Genomic DNA, 17,690 nt, shown 5'->3' with positions numbered 1-17,690 from the left:
CTGTAGCAAACTCTTGCAAATAAGGTTCTTTCAGACCTTCATTTTTTTCTGAATTCTTATTTGAGTTTATATAAAATCACACTAAGTACTGAATGAATTTAAGTGATTAGGAGTTAAAGGTTGAAATTAATTTTCTAGGACTTAATGGTGGTAAGAGGTGGGTACAAATGCAGTGTACTGACTGCACTGGGACAACTGCATTGTTCTGTCTCCTGTTACTCTCTCAAACCATTCCTCCGGACAGACTTTCAACCACAATTCACCTGATTATTTCCTTCCTTCCAGTTTGAAACTAAAAGGAGAAAGACCAAGGGAGAGGGAAGAACTCTGGCTGGATGCAGAGTTTGAAGAATAAAGTAATTGGGAGATTTGAGGAGTCAGCACTTAGCCATTTGCAGGTCCTATTCCTCATTCATCTGTTTTAGGATGAACCCCCAACATTAAACTGATGGGAGAAATGTGTGTAAGATGAGAAAGATCTCTTCTGGTTTTTCTGGGGAGGGACTAACAATTGTAGCAGCACTTAGCAAACTTTTCAATGTCCCCACTTTAAAGTTTAGAAAACCGCCACCTCAGGATTTTATTTTCAGTTCTGAGAAAACCAACTTAAATCCTAGAACTAAGTAATCTTCCTTTGAACATAAAGACAGATGACCAATGTTTTTAAATTGCTGGGTTTTATTAAGATATTGGCAAAATTTCAACATACTTCTTACCTGAATGAACAGTTTTAAATAAAATATGAAGGATCACTCATGATTACAACTGAACTCAAAAGTGAGCTTTAGAGAAGATTTATAAATTGATAAATTTGCTTGGTAAGAAATGATTCACTTCACTTGCTCGACTCCATAGAGAATTCTTTGCAGAGAAATATCATCAACAAGAGAACAAAGCATGTCTCTCACCAAAGAGCACCTAGAGTAAGAGTTAGCAATGATGTATCTATAGCTTAGTTACTACATCAAAGTTTATTAGAGTATTTTCCTTTTCCAGAACAATTGCTGTGTCAGTCTGGAGTTCCCTATCTTATTTCATATTTTCTAATTAGTACAACAAATAGAAGATAAAATGCTGCTAGAGGAAGTAACAATTTTTTTGAACACAGTACCATTTGTCTCAGAAAATAGTCATAATACTGGCAGTACTTTGTTTTTGGGGGGGGAAAAACCATTTAAGTTATTCACAGGTCAGAAGGGCAGAGTGGGCACTTGTCCTTTAACATCACGTGCTTTTAAAAGGTGAAAAAAAAGTATGTTCTTTAGCTAGCTGACAATCCAAAGAGTAATTCTCCTCAATTGTAGGGTCAAAGCTGCAGTATTCCTTTTTATGGCCTTGCTTCCATGAGAATGATCACTGAGTGAACAAATTATGTTTAAACATTAAAATAATAATTTAGATCACTTTCTCACAAAGCCTCAGCAAGCCTTTGCTGGGAAAGGAAGTACCTGAACCACAGCAGTTTTATCTGTGAACACGTAACTTCTTTATGCATCATCTGCCCAGCGGACGTTGCGCTTCTTCCTGGCACAGTGTTCCAACAAAGGAGTGCTGTTGTCATGAGATGCAGTGACACTATGCCACCACGCTGACCGTGGCCACCATGAATGTGGTCAGAATCAGACTCAGGGTTGACACTGACATTGTTGACATTGTCCTTGGTAAAGGTGTTACTTTCGAGGATCCTCCTGGTTAAATTAAGTGCAACACTAACTTTATATTAATTCAAGGACAATGGATGGCACTTCTAGGTAAAGAAAAGATATATACATGTATTTCCACCTTCCTTTTCAGTACAGACCTAAACAGGATTAACAGCCCCAGTGTTGGGTGCTGTAATGTCACTTAACCTTAGATCTCTCTTAAAAGTCCACATCCGGAAAGTGAACAAAGGAAATGAGGGACCGATTCCCTTTGAAACTCACAGTGAATGTACAAGGAGTTCGCGTGACTTCAGTCAGTGACTTGAAGTCTGTTTCCCTAACCAGCACTACACTCTCTTTTTAATATTTGTGTTACTATTTCCTATTCTAACAAAACTTCAGCAAGCAAACAAATTGATGCAGATCATGTTAAATCGTAAAAGGGATACTGCCACTCTTAAGGATTGGGTGTAGGTCTTCTCCACCATCACTAAATTACACAATGAATAGAAGTACAAAACACATAATTCACAGACTATATACCTCAGCATTAACAGTTAAGATATATTATATGCTTTTATATCTGTCTAATATTTTTACAATCACCAGATACACCATCGTTAAATACAAGTTACAGAAATGTGTAGATACCATTAGTTAGAGGGGTATTTATTGCTTACGTCAGCAAGCAGCAAATAAGGGCACAGGATTTGAACTGAAGGGAACTACTTTCTATCACCAGTGGCATTAAGATATAACACTGCATTTCACAAAGCACTGCTTTTTATCTAGTTGATAGACAGACCCAAGAGCAGCATATGTCAGACCAATAACCACTACTTTAATATGTATTATAGAATTTTAAAGGACTTACAAGTGGTACCTAACTACTCTATAAATATGCATGTTGTGAACAAATGAATAGTTGCTAATTTGTACATTATTGGCTTATAACGTGACCACACTAGAACTACTTTTATTTTCTAGAGGGCTACTGGTATGAGAAATGGAGTTAACACTGCTTATGTAGTTACACCTACAAAATTCAGACCCTTAAAGATGCCTGTTACTCCCAATTTCCAACCATTTTTCCCACTGAACAAAACCTATCACTTGACTTGTACCTTCTTTCACCTTCTTTATTCTGATCAAAATCATCAGCAATAGACAACTATAGAAGAATCTTTTAAAAAACGTTTTGCTTGGCTGAGTGCTTTGGACTATTGTATATACCAATGTTCTGCTGCCTGTTTTCTTGTTTCCCTAGATAATCTGCTTTGAAACTGACACTGCACCTGATGGGTTGTTAACATGATCTAGGCTTCAGAAAATGACCGATGTGGGCGAGGCTCATGGATGGGGGTAAAGCCTCGGGATGGTGAAAAGACTGGTGCTATGGCTGGATTCATGTGTACCCCCTCCTCCTCAGCCATGTGTCACAGACTTGAGAAGAGAAGAAATGACTTCAGAAAAGAAAAAGACTGAAAATCTCTACTTACATCCAAATTTTTAAAAATAAAATCTGTAGATTAACAATCTGTTGCTGAAATGCATCTTTTATTTATTTGCTATAGCTACCCTGGCACCCCAAAATATGCTACAGTCCCCCTCTGTGTTTAAAATCCAGGAATCTTAGTCCTCCATTCTGAGTCTGGGGAGCATAAAGTAGTTGTATTGTGCTGTGTGAGCCTCTCAGCAGGAGCATTCAGTGTCTCCCGACAGCACGAGGGAGCCAGTGGCTCCACGCCCGACTGGGAGAGGGCAGAATGTCCTACGGAGACATTTCATGATTCTCAGAACCAGGCTGCTGCACTCAATTAACCTGATTATTAGTTTATTTGCTGCCTCTAGTTGCAGATATGGTTCCAACTTGAAACTGCAGAAATGGCAAAAAGCAGACAATTTCAAAATATCAAATGTAAATAAATACTGAAATGAGTAACACGTGTCCTGGCTCTCTGGTCTGAAGCTGCAGGACTCAAATTTACAACTAAACAGACCTCAGCTGCAGTCAGCCACATTCTCCTTTGCACGTGGCCTCTGGGCTCACTTTAGGCAGTTACTTTCAGCCTCTTCCATACCAATTATTCCATACCCTCAGGGGAAACAATTTTAGAGAAGTTAAAACTAGTATTTTTCATTCTCCAAAACCACTTTTTATTTTATTGTAGTATATGCCTTTACTGTCTGTGAACTTTAAAAAAAAAAGAAAAAAGGCAGAAAAAATAGAAATACTATTTGATTTTCTTTTAAAATGGCAACTTGATTCTAGTATATTTGTACCTGAAATCATCTCCATTAAACAAGTTTTTATTCCTGAGATGAAGGTACAGTGAAAAACACATTAGCATCATAGGTTAAAACCAGTTGACAGCGGTCTTCTAAAAAACAATTCCGTCAAAAGCACCATAACAGGTTATGAAACTCCCAAATAGCAACAGCCCTAGGAAATACTTAATTCAAAAAATTTTCATTGTTGGTCTTTTATGTTACAGGAAAAAAATTAGTGAATCTGTTTGACTATATACCACCTCACAAGTCTGAGAATATGACATTTTTACACTAGTTTTCTACTTTCATTTTTTCCAGTTAAAACCCATATGGCTTTTAGTCTTTTACCTACCAAAAACAGGGGAGAGGTTTCCCCTCATCGTCCCCAGTCTTCTGAGGAACATCCTCAAGTAGATCTAATTCTGCATTAAGTTTTCCAGAGAGATATTAGGCACATCAGACCGAATTTCACCTGCATCCAGATTTCAGCACTATGTATCCTGACTGAAGTAACTCGCCAGCCTCCACTAGTGACGTGACGGGGTCTTGGGGGGTGTATGTAGGTATAGAGACACATCACAGGGACCAGTGGTATAATTTTGCTAGTGAAACCGCCAGTACTGCTTTTTATTAGATTGAAAACACTGTATTGAGTTTCCTAGAGATCTATTTACATTTAAGAGTTGAGCCATCCATGGCTCATTATAATGAAGCACACATTATTTCAGAAATACCTACCTTGTTTCTACTCTGATGGTGATATCTGTATTGGGGGAGAGCTAGCTAGCCTACTTTAGAGAGAAAGATTATATTTTAAAGCTCCAGGGAAGCTCTGGGTGTGCAGGGTCGTTACTCTTTTTGGGCTTCCTCATCACGTTTTCACTGTACCCTTTCCAGCTATTTTGCCTCCATGGCAGAGAACTTCTTAACATACTATTTCTCTTCCCATTTCGAATAAGTGAGGACAGGCTACTGCCTGTTTTGTGGGAAGGCTCTTGAGCAGAGAGAAAAGAATAAAACTTTGGATTAAACCTGAATCCATGCCGCCTCTTTGAGTAGTGGTAATGTAAATGAGATAACCTAGAAACTCTCTTTCCCAGGAACTTGAACTGTTCATTTTCCAGCCTAGAACAAACAGGAGGCAAGCTCCCCATGCTGCATACCTGCTGCCCTGTTGAACCCACGTTAAAAGAAGAGAGAACCTCTCCAGCACCACTCCATTCAGGCAATGATGATGGAACTGATTTTTTCTCCATTATTAGCTCATTAATAAGATTTGCTCTCTTTGGTGCACCAGGACCAAACATCTCAACTGGTGGCAAAAACTGGGCACCGTGAGGCTTGCTTGTTTCTATCTGTGTGAGATCTAGGTAGCCCGGGTCTTCCAGCACGTTGCATTGGGACCCTGGGCTCAGGCTGGTTCTATCCGTGAAAGAATCCACACGCCCCTCGTAGCCCAGATCGGCTGGGGCGGAGCACTGGTGCTGGGGCCAGGGGCGCTTGCACTCCCCGTGACTCTCCTTGTCATCCCCACCAGCTTCTTGCCCTCCTTGGAAAGAGTTCTCTGTCCAATCTGAGTCCTCACTAACATTTACAGCTTTGTTCATGTCCCTCAGGAAAACCACAATAACAGTGATGTTATCACTTGACCCTGCATCACGAGCTGATGCCACTAACTTGTGGGCAACCATGCTGCTGTCTCCATTATTCTCCTTCAAGTGGTCGGACACGACTTTCACTGCCTCGTCAGGGTTCACGGTGTCGTAGAAGCCGTCGCAGGCCAGAATGAGGTAGTCTTCAGTTCCATCCAGAACAGTAGAGGCAGAATCGGCATCCCCACAGATATATGGCTTATGTTCAGCATCTCCTGCGGGAATTAGCAAACAGGTCATTTTGGTTTATCTTGCAGGTCAGAATGTTTATGGCCAGCTCTAATGTCCTGAGCAGAGAAGGGCCCTCTGTTGAGGGAACAGTATTACCAGAGACACAGAGGCAACTGCTAGGGAGTAATCTGTAGTTGAATACTTGGTGCAGCAACAGACTGGAGAACTCGGGCCCAACTAAACTAGGTTTGTGCCACCAGATTACTGCGGTAATGGATCATCTGCGATGCATTTTAGCACTTCCAGGTCCAGAGCACTTCCAGATCCCTTGTTTATATTCGCTGTGCTCCTTTAGTACTTGGGGAGAGCCTCAGCAAATGGGTCCTGTGCCTGCCAGGTAACCAAATAACATCACCACAAGGGATACTCACTGGCTTCTCTACATGAAAAACATGGAGTACTGAGCAATAGTTCCTAGATTAGGATATTATAATTTGTTGGTGGTTTTTTGTTTGTTTGCTTACAAAGTGCTTTATCATTCTTAAAGTAGTAGCATATAGCTTAGTGGTCAAGGATGCAGGCAGCAGAGTCAGGATGCCTGGATCCAGGTCATAGCACTTTAAAGACTCTTCAGTTACTATCCTCTCTATTGCACTAAAACTGAGCCTTCTGACGAGGGGAAGATAAAATGAAGATAAGTATACTTACTTAGATGCTGTGGCCATATTGTCACTGTCTGTGGGATCTGTTATTGGTTCTCTCTTACCCTAGTAAAGTTCTCTCCAATATTTCACATCTCTCTTTAATCTTCAGATAGGCCCAGAAAGCTCAATAGGAACATTACGGATAACTCTGTTAGAACCACTGTGGGCCACGTGCCCTACCCAGCAGACCACATGATGGGATACCCTAAACAACAGATAACTTAATATTTAATTACCTGGTTTAGTTTATCTGCAAGACAAGAACCTAGTCTTTTTCATACAGTAGCAAGACCCATCTTCCTCAAGTATGGTTTTGATCTTGTCAACTTTAGTTCTATACCGTGCAGTCTTCAGTAACCTGTTACAGCTGATGAAAGCTTCCAATCATGGGGATTCAGTGTCCTCCACCAACCTACTTTACTAAATGTCCCCATCCTCTACTCCACCTGACTGTATTATTATCATTATTTTCTGAATTCCAGCTCTAAAAATAAATGTGATCTGAGTCATACTGTTCCCAAAAATCTTGTTTTAGTGCTTCAATTAAAAGGCTACTGCAACTGTTAGTTTGGAACAGAACATACAAAGATTTGCACAAGAGAAAATGCTGCCAGAATTCTGGCTTTTCACCTGCTCTACTGTTAGATGTCAAATTCATGACATTTCGCCCCCAAATTTGGTAGGAGGGCATGGTCGCCCATTTCACGGTGGAAATGGCACCATCCTCTTGTCTTCTACCCCCTCTCTCCATATGCCAGAAAACATACCATGTCAACTCTGGATCATCAATCCAAAGGGCTCAGGGGGAGACACAGTTGAAATGAGTTTCATTTTAAAAGTATTAGTGTCATTTATTTTCTGAGTAGAGTTGAACTCTGCTTAGGAGTCCTTTTTCTTGTCTTTATTTAGCCCCCTGATTTACTCCATGAGCTTTCCAAATCTTACATTCTTCAACTCTTTCCAATTCAGTTATTGGATTTTGGTAGATGGCATATTTCCTACTTCAAAGAAAATTAAGTTTACCAGGCCTGAATTCCCTCAATTCCTCCTCCTGACTTAAAAAACAATCTCTAGCAGTTTACCTATATCCACAACCATTTTCTGTTTTCAAAATTCTGTGACTTTTTTAACTCGCTTGATCTCTGTAGCATTTGACCCTGTTAACTACACACGCCTAGAAAAACCCCCTCCCCAGCATCTGACACCCTGCGTCTCTGTCTCTTCCTGATTTTCTTTACTGGCTCCTTCACTTAATAGCAACCCAAATCATTGTATGCTAAGACTGTGCCAGGCAGGGTTCTAAGTGTGTGTGTGTGTGTATTATACTATCTAATACAAAAACAATGAGTCAGGTACTATGACTATTCCTGCCTTACAAGGGAACAAACAGATGGGAAGTTCAGTAAATTCACCTAGGCCCACAGCTGGTAAAGTGGCAGAGCCAAGACGCACACCCGGAGAGTATGACATCATGGTCTTCTACCGTAAGGAAAGAGCCTCAGCCTTGGTCTGTCTTCACACTACATACTCCTGGGCAATGTCATCCATTCCTGTGGTTTCAACTACTGTATATTCACTTTCACTTTTCACTTTCATGCATTGGAGAAGGAAATGGCAACCCACTCCAGTGTTCTTGCCTGGAGAATCCCAGGGACGGGGAGCCTGGTGGGCTGCGGTCTCTGGGGTCGCACAGAGTCGGACACGACTGAAGTGACTTAGCAGCATATATATATAAAATCACTTCACAGGTTGCTAATATTATTTCCAAAATGGGATGAATTCCCAAATCTGTCTCCAACTCACAACTCTGCTAAGCTCCAGATCTGTATTTCCAACTGCATATAATTGGAATTACCTGCATATAAATTACCTCTTCCGAGACGTCCCACAGGCACCTAGCATGCAAATATGTCCAAAATGAACTCATTATCTGCCCTCCTCCCTCCTCCCCAACTGCTGCTGCTTCATCATCTTCTTAGTGACACAAGTCAGAAACCTAGAAGTTAACTTTCCTCTTTCTCCCCAAAAACTGTCATTTCTGTCTCATCAATTTATACCCTCTTCTGTATTCCTTTTTTTAGCTGTCCACATTGCTGAATGATCTCTCATCTAGGTTTTTCACTCTAATTCATCTTCCGTAATCATTACAAATATTTGTAAACACAAACCTGACCACGTGGGCCCTCAGCTTGCTCACCCAGCGAAGCCCAGGCACTGAGGCTGGCATTCAAGTCCCTCCACACTGGCACCAGCACTGCCTCTCCCCACCCCGTCCCCTGGCCCAGCCTCCTGCACCCGTCCCTGTTCCGGAAACAGGACGTGCCCTCGGAGGCGCCCGTGTGTTTGCACTCCTCACTTCCGGGGCCCTTCTCTAGGTCCTGTCCTCCGGTCCACCTCAGAAGTCACTTCCTCTCTGCAGTCAGCCGTTTCCTCTTCGACTGTCACTTATTCAAGGACATTGCTGTTTCCCCTTGTGTCATATTTTTAGAAGCAAGAAATGACAAGGATCCTCTAGTAAAGTTGCTTCTATAACAAGCATTAAAGTCACCTCGCAATACTCTGACAAAGACAGTAAGATCAAGAGAAGAGGTCTCTGGAGTTGTCAAAAATAATCCTATTTGAAGGTGTGTTTTAGAAATCAGAAATTTCCCCCTTTTGGCCTTATTCCAGATTTCCTAATGACTCCCTTGGTCTAAGGTGAAGCCAACTCTCAATTTTTCAAGAGGTATTTGTAGAATCTTTGAGCTTCCTCTTTCTCTCTCAGCCTTCTGCTGCTCACATTTGGGCCACTTCACAGCTTGCCAGCACCTTCCCAAAGAGTGGGAGGGAAATCACATCAATGGTGAAACGGAATCAGTCCTTTGAGATTTTATTAATGTTCTAGAATTTTTTGGTAATGATAAGCAAAATCTGGGGATCAGACACCAACTCCATTTATCCATGTTATCCTATGTCAAATCACTTCATTTCTTTAGGAGGCAGTGACAGAACTGTAGCATATTACCCATAGAGACACACATTCATCTGTTCTTTAAAAAAAAAAAAGAAAGAAACAAAGTGAAGCTAAGCCATGAAACCCAACGCAACAGACCCAGGTGCAAAAGTGAGACAGAAACGGCCGTAGCCCGCTCTCTGAGCTGCACCCTCTCATTCTGTCCAACCAGCTCAGCTCTTTACTCTGAATCTTCAACAAAGAGTTTCATCGACTTTACTCTTTGTTTAAAGAATTTAGGTTCCAGGGAAGTAGATTTTCTGAAACCCCAGGGTAATCTAACAACTACACTCCACACAGAGTAGAATTAGTTTTCTAATTTTAATATAGTAAAAATTATTTTCACCCAAAAAGCATGTTGTTTGTGTCATTTTATAATTCAATGAAAAAATGAAAGATATAAGCAAAATAAAATATAGGGACTTCCATTTTCTGGAAAATACTGATTTAAGCTAAATTTGACCCAAAATGGAATGGAAAATGAGGATCACTGGGTTTTAAGCAGATTTATATTCCAGAGATTAAAGGCTTCCCTTTAAAAAAAAGAAACTAGTAAGTTCTGCATCTCTTAATATAGTTCCCTTTTAAAAATGGAATTGCCTTATGATCCAGCAACCCCACTGCTGGGCATACACACTGAGGAAACCAGAAGGGAAAGAGACACGTGTACCCCAATGTTCATCGCAGCACTGTTTATAATAGCCAAGACATGGAAGCAACCTAGATGTCCATCAGCAGATGAATGGATAAGAAAGCTGTGGTACATATACACAATGGAGTATTACTCAGCCATTAAAAAGAATACATTTGAATCAGTTCTAATGAGGTGGATGAAACTGGAGCCTATTATACAGAGTGAAGTAAGCCAGAAGGAAAAACATAAATACAGTATTCTGACGCATATATATGGAATTTAGAAAGATGGTAACAATAACCCTGTGTACGACAGCAAAAGAGACACTGATGTATAGAACAGTCTTATGGACTCTGTGGGAGAGGGAGAGGGTGGGAAGATTTGGGAGAATGACATTGTAACATGTAAAATATCATGTAAGAAACGAGTTGCCAGTCCAGGTTCGATGCACGATACTGGATGCTTGGGGCTAGTGCACTGGGACGACCCAGAGGGATGGTATGGGGAGGGAGGAGGGAGGAGGGTTCAGGATGGGGAACACATGTATACCTGTGGTGGATTCATTTTGATATTTGGCAAAACTAATACAATTATGTAAAGTTTAAAAATAAAATAAAATTTAAAAAAAAAAAATGGAATTTATATAAATGTGTAGGTTAAATAATTAATTAAAAGAGGCATTAGACAATAATAAGCACTCTGAAAATCTAAGTTATTATCTCAGGTTCCCTTGTATCAGATTAACATTAAGAACAGTGTTCTGGAAGAGGACAGTTTGGAGAAAAAATAATTAATTGGTTTTTCCTACCAATAGCTCTGGAGACAGACAGACTTCCATTCACCCTCCAGGCACCAAACCAGACTACACAACCTCCAAGGGCCTCAATCCGCTGCTTTTCATCCTGCACAGCAATGCAACAGAAAGAAGCAAATAATTGGGTTCAAGATTTATTCAGCTACCTTAACAGTAAACAACAGATATAATATTCATCGGCTTCCCGGAAAGGGTTCTCTTTACTCTTCCTTTGAAAGGTGGGCTTGGTTGCTGAGATAATGGTGGTAATCATAATAATAACTGAAAAGTAATAACTAGAAAACTGCCTCTGGCACGTGCCCTAACGTAACAGAGCACACCTACCTCTCTGTCCGGTTTGTGTGGCTTCATTAGTTCAACAGCTTGGCCCTTCCGCACAAGCATAACCTGGGAATCACCCACCCAGGCCACGTGTAACATGTTGCCTCTGATAAAAGTCACCACTCCTGTGGTCCCACATCTTAAGCTCTGAAAGTAATATCAATAAAACAAGTCAGTAAAAATTAGCAGACATCAAATTCTCATTGAGAAGCAATTTATAGATAATACAGACTTTTCAGATGGAAGCAAAACTACCAATAACTTGATTTCACAAATAAAATAGCAATTCCCATTTCTCAGTGCATTTTTACATGCTTGATGTATTTATATGTGCACACACACATATAGATTTTATCTGTGATATGCAAGGCAGAGACAATTATCAATTCACTTTATTTATTTTTTTGACCATGCATGCAGCATGCAGGACCTTTCCTGACCAGGGATGGAAACTGTACCCCTGTGTTGGGAGTACAGAGTCCTAACCACTGGACCACCAGGGAAGTCCTCTATTCCATTTCATACACAGGGAAGAAAACTGGCGGGTTATGTGCCTTGCCCAACGGCAGGTACAGCTCAGTACTGAACTGAAATTTTTCCCTCCCGGTCCAGTGCTAAACCACAATATCAACCCTTAGAGTAAAGATCTCCATATTCTGGTCTCTGTCTTGTTATTGACCTACTGTACGTTCAGGGCGAGAGCCCTAGCTTTACGAAATAGCGTACAAGCGTCTGGTGGGTACACAACAAGTGCCTCCATATTCTGGATATTAAAACAGGAGCCAAGAGAGAACATACATTCCCTGGAGTGCTAAGATGCTTCTACCTTTAAAAAACAAAACCGAAATCTACAATAATTTTAGGGACCTTTGCTTTTGGAACATTGCATGAAAAACTAACACCAGCCTGGAATTTCATAGCTCAGTACCACTGTACTTAATGCTCTTGATACTACTATCCTAAAATGACATCTCCATTTCACATGAAAAAAAGAAGTGAAAGTTATAGTCACTCAGTCTTGTCTGACTCTGTGACCCCATGGACTGACCGTAGCCCACCAGGCTCCTCTGTCCATGGAATTCTCCAGGCAAGAATACTGGAGTGGGGAGCCATTCCTTTCTCCAAGGGATCTTCCTGCCCCAGGGATCCAACCCTGGTCTCCTCATTGCAGGCAGATTCTTTACCATCTGAGCCACCAGGGAAGCCCTCCATTTGACATGAGTCACCACCAAATAAGCATGACTTTTTGTTCCTAAGGACTTGGCCTAAATTACACTTGATCTTAGCCAAAAGGCCGAGAAGCGATAAGGACTTGGCCTAAATTAGAACCAGTGCATCAAGGGTGGTAACAGGCCTCTCGCATCCAGTGAGAAAACAACTTCTCATTTTCCCTATACAGGGAAGGTTTGTTATAAATCCTCACCCACCAATAAAATATCTTCCCACACAGAATGTTCAACACCTCAGCCCCTGGAACACATGATAAAGACACTTGAGTGCATATGCCCCAGAGGGAACAGGAGGCAGGGCCGCCGCGCAACAGGAATAGCTGCTGCTTTCTCCCCAGCAGTTAGCAGCACATGGAAGCACGAGGAGGAGCGAAGGAACTGCTGAGACGAACCTAAATTATTCAAGAGAACTGTTGGCAAGACCAAGAGACAGCTAGAATCACTGGCAAAGCAAACGAGGTGAACGTGGTCAGGAAGAAAGCCATGATTCTGAGGACACAGAAGGAAAGGGATACAACAGAGGATGAAGACGACAAGGGTCGATGATGACAGGCCAGCTCGCAGGGTCAGGTCATGGCCTCAGTCCCAGTGAAGACAGCCGGCAGCTGGCCTCCCCCCGAGACTGGCCGAGTCTGAGGGCAACAACTGTGTTTTGTTTTCTAGCCCACCTCTATCTGCAGAGCCCAGTGGTTACTGTTGTTGGGTTTGTGTATTAGTCTAAACCTGGGGGGCAGGTGGGGACACAGAACACTGCCCTTGCTTAACAACTGAGCAGAGCTGAATTACTGCTTAGTCAATTCCAAGCCCCATGATTGCCCTATAGCGTAACAATGAGATCAAAGAAATGGATTAAAGGGTTACCCTGTTCTGTCCAAGTCCATTTCAAAAAGAGTTAATGCTTACGTCACAGGGCAGGGGTCTTATTTTTCTGTGTGTATATAATTCTGCAATTGCTTTTTAAAATTAAAAAAAAATATTCTCTTTCTGTTGGTCCCTAGTTGGAAATGAGTATAAATGTAGTTAATTATGTACCAATGCCCAGAATGATAATTAGATTAAAATCTTTACTTTTAGATCTTAATATAGCCCCTGTCATTCATTCAGAGTAAAACCTTAGGTCTGATTAACCTTAAGAAATTGGGACGTGAGCTCTGACTTTTCTTCCTGTTAAGAGAAAACCAGTTCAAGGAGCATCTAAGGATTCACTCTCTCCAGGCAAAAGTTTTCCTCAAGAGATACACAGCGAACACTGCCAACCCATTCAGAACCAAATGCATGGAGAAATCCCAGCTTCTGTTTCCTTTTTAGACCATTGTTTTAATCACCATATTCAGATTTTGTCAGCAAAAGTCTGCTTAGAGAGCTGGTCCTGGTGTGAAACTGACAGGCAATGGTGAATAAGATAAAACTCACCTGCCAAATCCAGCAGCCTCCTGGCTTTTTAGAAAATTATAGCTTGGAGATTCTCTACAGTACGTCATAGCACCCCACTAAATCTATCCCTAAAGAGGGAATTAGGCCTACAACAGAATCAAGAACGTAGTTTGGAAGAGAGCTTTAAATAATGTCTATCACAAAAGAGAAAATCCAAAACAGCCCTTTAGCCACAGAACAAGTGAGCTCAGCCAGCGTATTGTGGCTGGCCTCCTGTGAAAGCAGCATACCTCCCTGGCGGCCTTCTGGACAAAGCGCTCGTCGGTGACGCGGAAGGCTCGGCACAGGGCCTCGGCAGGGTCGTGGGGGAACGTCTCCTGGCGCACTAGGTTCACGTGCAGGTGGATGGAGGCGTAGATGGCAGCATCCACTCCCCCGTGGCCGTCAAACACGGCAAAGTAAGCTTGTTCTTCCTGGTCCTGTCCATGGAAACACAGACGCAGTTCAGGGAGTTAAGGTGTGGCACGCCTCAGATGAGCCAGTCCCCTGCACGGCTGCCCATCCTCCTCCACCGCCTTGTCACCCGGATTATGAGACTGAATGTTTCCCTTCTCTGACGTGCCTGATCCATGGCTAAAATACCTGCAATATCAGGGCATCTGTGTTTACACACCAGAACACTGGAACACATCATGCCCAATTAGCTCAGGCTGAAGTGCCCTCTCTCACTGTGAAAGCTGTTGTCTTGTACCATGGAAACCACCCACATCCATTTGCTGCGAAGTTGCTGTTACAAGTTGTGAGGAGGGGGAGGAAAGAGAAGGGAGGGGGAGGAGTTGAGCAAAGGCTGTTCTGGATTGAAGATGTTTGTCAAAATGAAAATATTTAAATAATAAATTAGAAACTCAGGACAATAGGAAATAATTGGCCTTCCAAGCACAAGGCCAATTATGTTTGATTATTTAAAATACACAGATAATGAAAGCATACACATACTTCTAAACTGTAATATTGGCTTCATAAATCATTCATGATCACATTGTATTCTCACCATAAATAACGCAGTCTCTAAACAGGCTACACAAACTTGAACGTCAGATGTCTACATGCCCTGTAGCCTTGTCCCCTAATCAAGATGTCGCTTCACATTTCCCTGCCCACTCAGTGCTTGAAGCTGTAGAGCAAGTGCCAGAGGAGGGTCTTCCAAACCTGTGATTTACCTCGACACAGGACGCCTAATCACGAGATTACGTTTAACTCAGTAAGGACTCGTTTTTTCTTTCTCTTCAACTCCAGTGTTTAAATCTCAGCTCTGGCTCACTTAGACGAGATCTGTAACTCACTGAACTCTCACTGAGCCCTGTGATTCTTTTAGGCAACACTATGTAAGGATTTTCATTTGGAAGTTTTGACTTCTTTGGGCGCTTGCAGAGTTCAGCTGAGTCCAGACCCTGTCATTCAAAGTAAATAAAATATACCAAGTAAAGCAAGACATGAAAACAAGGCAAGTATTTATCAATAGGTGAGTGAATAAAGGAAATCTGTACACACACACACACACACACACACACACACAACGGAATATTACTCATCCATAAAAAAGAATGAAATTCTGCCATTTGCAGCAATATGGATGGACCTAGAAAATACTATGCTTAGTGAAATGTGAAGAGGCAAATCTGTATGTAATCATTTATATTGGAATCTAAAAAATAAACCAAACAAATGTATATAACAAAATAGACACAGACTCACAGATATAGAGAACAAATTAGTGGTAACCAGTGGGGAGGGATGAGATAGGGATATGGGGAGAGAGATATAAACTACTATGTATAAAATAAATTAAGCAACAAAGATATATTATATAACACAGGGAATTATAGCCATTATCTTGTAGTAACTTCTAATGGAATATAATCTGTCCAAACACTGAATCACTGTGCTGTACACTTGAAACTAATATAGTATTGTAAATCAATTATATTTTAATTTTTAATAAATGGATAAATAGGTATGATATGTATGTATACACACACAATGGAATAGTACTCAGCCACAAATAAGAATAAAATGTTGCCAACTGCAACAACGTGGGTAGACTTGGAGGGCATTATGCTTAGTAAAATGAGTCAGGGAAAGACAAACACTGTACTGTATATTATCACTTATGTGAGCAATCTAAAAGATAAAACAAATAAGTACTACAAAGCAAAAACAGGTTCACAGATCCAGAGAACAAACTACTGGTTACCAATGGGGAGAAGCAAGGTAAGGGTAGGGGATTAAGAGACACAAACAACTATGTATTAAGTACATAAACTACAAGGATATAGTATATAATGCAGGGAATACAGCCAATATTTTATAATAACTTTAAATGAGCTTTAATCTATAAAAATTTCAAATCACTATGTTGTATACCTAAAACTAATACTATAAATCAACATATCTCAACAAACATTTTTATTTAAAAAAATGACAGTAAATTAAAAAATATATATTTATCTAGTTGGCTACCCCAGGTATTAGCTGCGGCACACAGGATCTTTGATCTTCATTGCAGCACGTAGGATCTTTAGTTGAGGGGTTTGGACTCCTAGTTGTAGCACGTGGGGTCCAGTTCCCAAACCCAGGCCCCCTGCTTTCGAAGCGAGGTGTCTTAGCCACTGGACCAGCAGGAAAGTCCCCAACAGCAGTAATTTTTTTAAAATGTACTCATTTATAAACAGCTCAATTGGCAGGGTAAGGGTAAAATTTAAAATAGCATATGTAAGCAGTTTTTAAATGATTAGTGAGCTGATATGGGATCATCACAAAGAAGAAGGGAGCAATAATAGTTTCATGTGGGCATGAAAATATACTTCAAACAACATGAGATTGGTAAAGAGATTCTTAAACAATATAACATCAGAAGAAACAAAGGAGCCAACAGGATCTCTTCTTTAAAAAAAAAAAATACTGGTATCTTCCCTGTTATAAAGATAATGGGTCTATGGAAGAAACCTAAATGTCCATCGACAGATGAACAGATAAAGATGTGGCAGGGGGAGTGCGCGTGTGTGGTGGAGTACTACTTAGCCGTAAGAGAAGTGAAATGACGTAATTTGCAGCAACAATGATGGACCTAGAGATTATCATATTAAGACAAGTAAGTCAGAAACACCAACACAGTATGCTAACACATATGTATGGAATTTAGAAAGATGGTAACAATAACCCGGTGTACGAGACAGCAAAAGAGACAGTGATGTATAGAACAGTCTTATGGACTCTGTGGGAGAGGGAGAGGGAAAGGGTGGGGAGATTTGGGAGAATGGCACTGCAACATGTATAATATCATGTATGAAACGAGTTGCCAGTCCAGGTTCGATGCACAATACTGAATGCTTGGGGCTGGTGCACTGGGATGACCCAGAGGGATGGTATGGGGAGGGAGGAGGGAGGAGGCTTCAGGATGGGGAGCACATGTATACCTGTGGCGATTCATTTCGATATTTGGCAAAACTAATACAATACTGTAAAGTTTAAAAATAAAATAAAATTTTTAAAAAATCAACATTCAAAAAAAAATTTGTATGCAAATTAAAAAAAAAAGAGACAAATACCATGTAGTGTCACTTATATGCAGAATCTAAAATGTGACACGAATGAACTTATTTACAAACAGAAAACATCTCACAGACACAGAAAACGAATTTGTGGTTACCAAAGGTGTGGGAGAAGAGTGAATTAGGAGTCTGGGATTAGCAAATACAAACCGTAAACTGTAATATATAAAACTGATAAACAACAAAGTCCTGCTGTATAGCACAGGGAACTATATTCAACATTCTATAATAAACCACAATGCAAAAATCTGAAAAATAATATAAATATATATTC

At 40.8% G+C, this 17,690-nt stretch overlaps 2 protein-coding genes across 4 annotated transcripts in view; one reads left to right on the top strand and one right to left on the bottom strand.

Moving 5' to 3' along the window:
- The window catches only part of TRIM37 (tripartite motif containing 37), a 151,135-nt gene extending 147,954 nt beyond the window's left edge, over positions 1–3,181 (top strand). For both annotated transcript variants that reach the window (XM_061390160.1, XM_061390156.1), the window contains one exon: positions 2,911–3,181. In XM_061390160.1, the coding sequence (XP_061246144.1) occupies positions 2,911–2,914 (4 nt within the window). In that variant the 3' untranslated portion in view covers positions 2,915–3,181. The remainder of the gene's footprint in view (positions 1–2,910) is intronic.
- A 1,327-nt stretch (positions 3,182–4,508) lies between these two features.
- PPM1E (protein phosphatase, Mg2+/Mn2+ dependent 1E) overlaps positions 4,509–17,690 on the bottom strand; it is a 211,267-nt gene continuing 198,085 nt past the window's right edge. Inside the window, exons 4-7 of one of the 2 annotated variants that reach the window (XM_061390163.1) lie at positions 14,096–14,284; positions 11,206–11,349; positions 10,876–10,969; positions 4,509–5,781 (exon numbers count right to left, since the gene is read on the bottom strand). In XM_061390163.1, coding sequence (XP_061246147.1) covers positions 4,721–5,781; positions 10,876–10,969; positions 11,206–11,349; positions 14,096–14,284 — 1,488 coding nt within the window. In that variant the 3' untranslated portion in view covers positions 4,509–4,720. The remainder of the gene's footprint in view (positions 5,782–10,875; positions 10,970–11,205; positions 11,350–14,095; positions 14,285–17,690) is intronic. The other variant, XM_061390164.1, reaches the window with a different exon arrangement.

The sequence above is a fragment of the Bos javanicus genome, chromosome 19 (assembly GCF_032452875.1).
Source record: "Bos javanicus breed banteng chromosome 19, ARS-OSU_banteng_1.0, whole genome shotgun sequence".
NCBI classification, from domain to species: Eukaryota; Metazoa; Chordata; class Mammalia; order Artiodactyla; family Bovidae; genus Bos; species Bos javanicus.
This window is presented reverse-complemented; position numbering and strand designations above follow the sequence as displayed.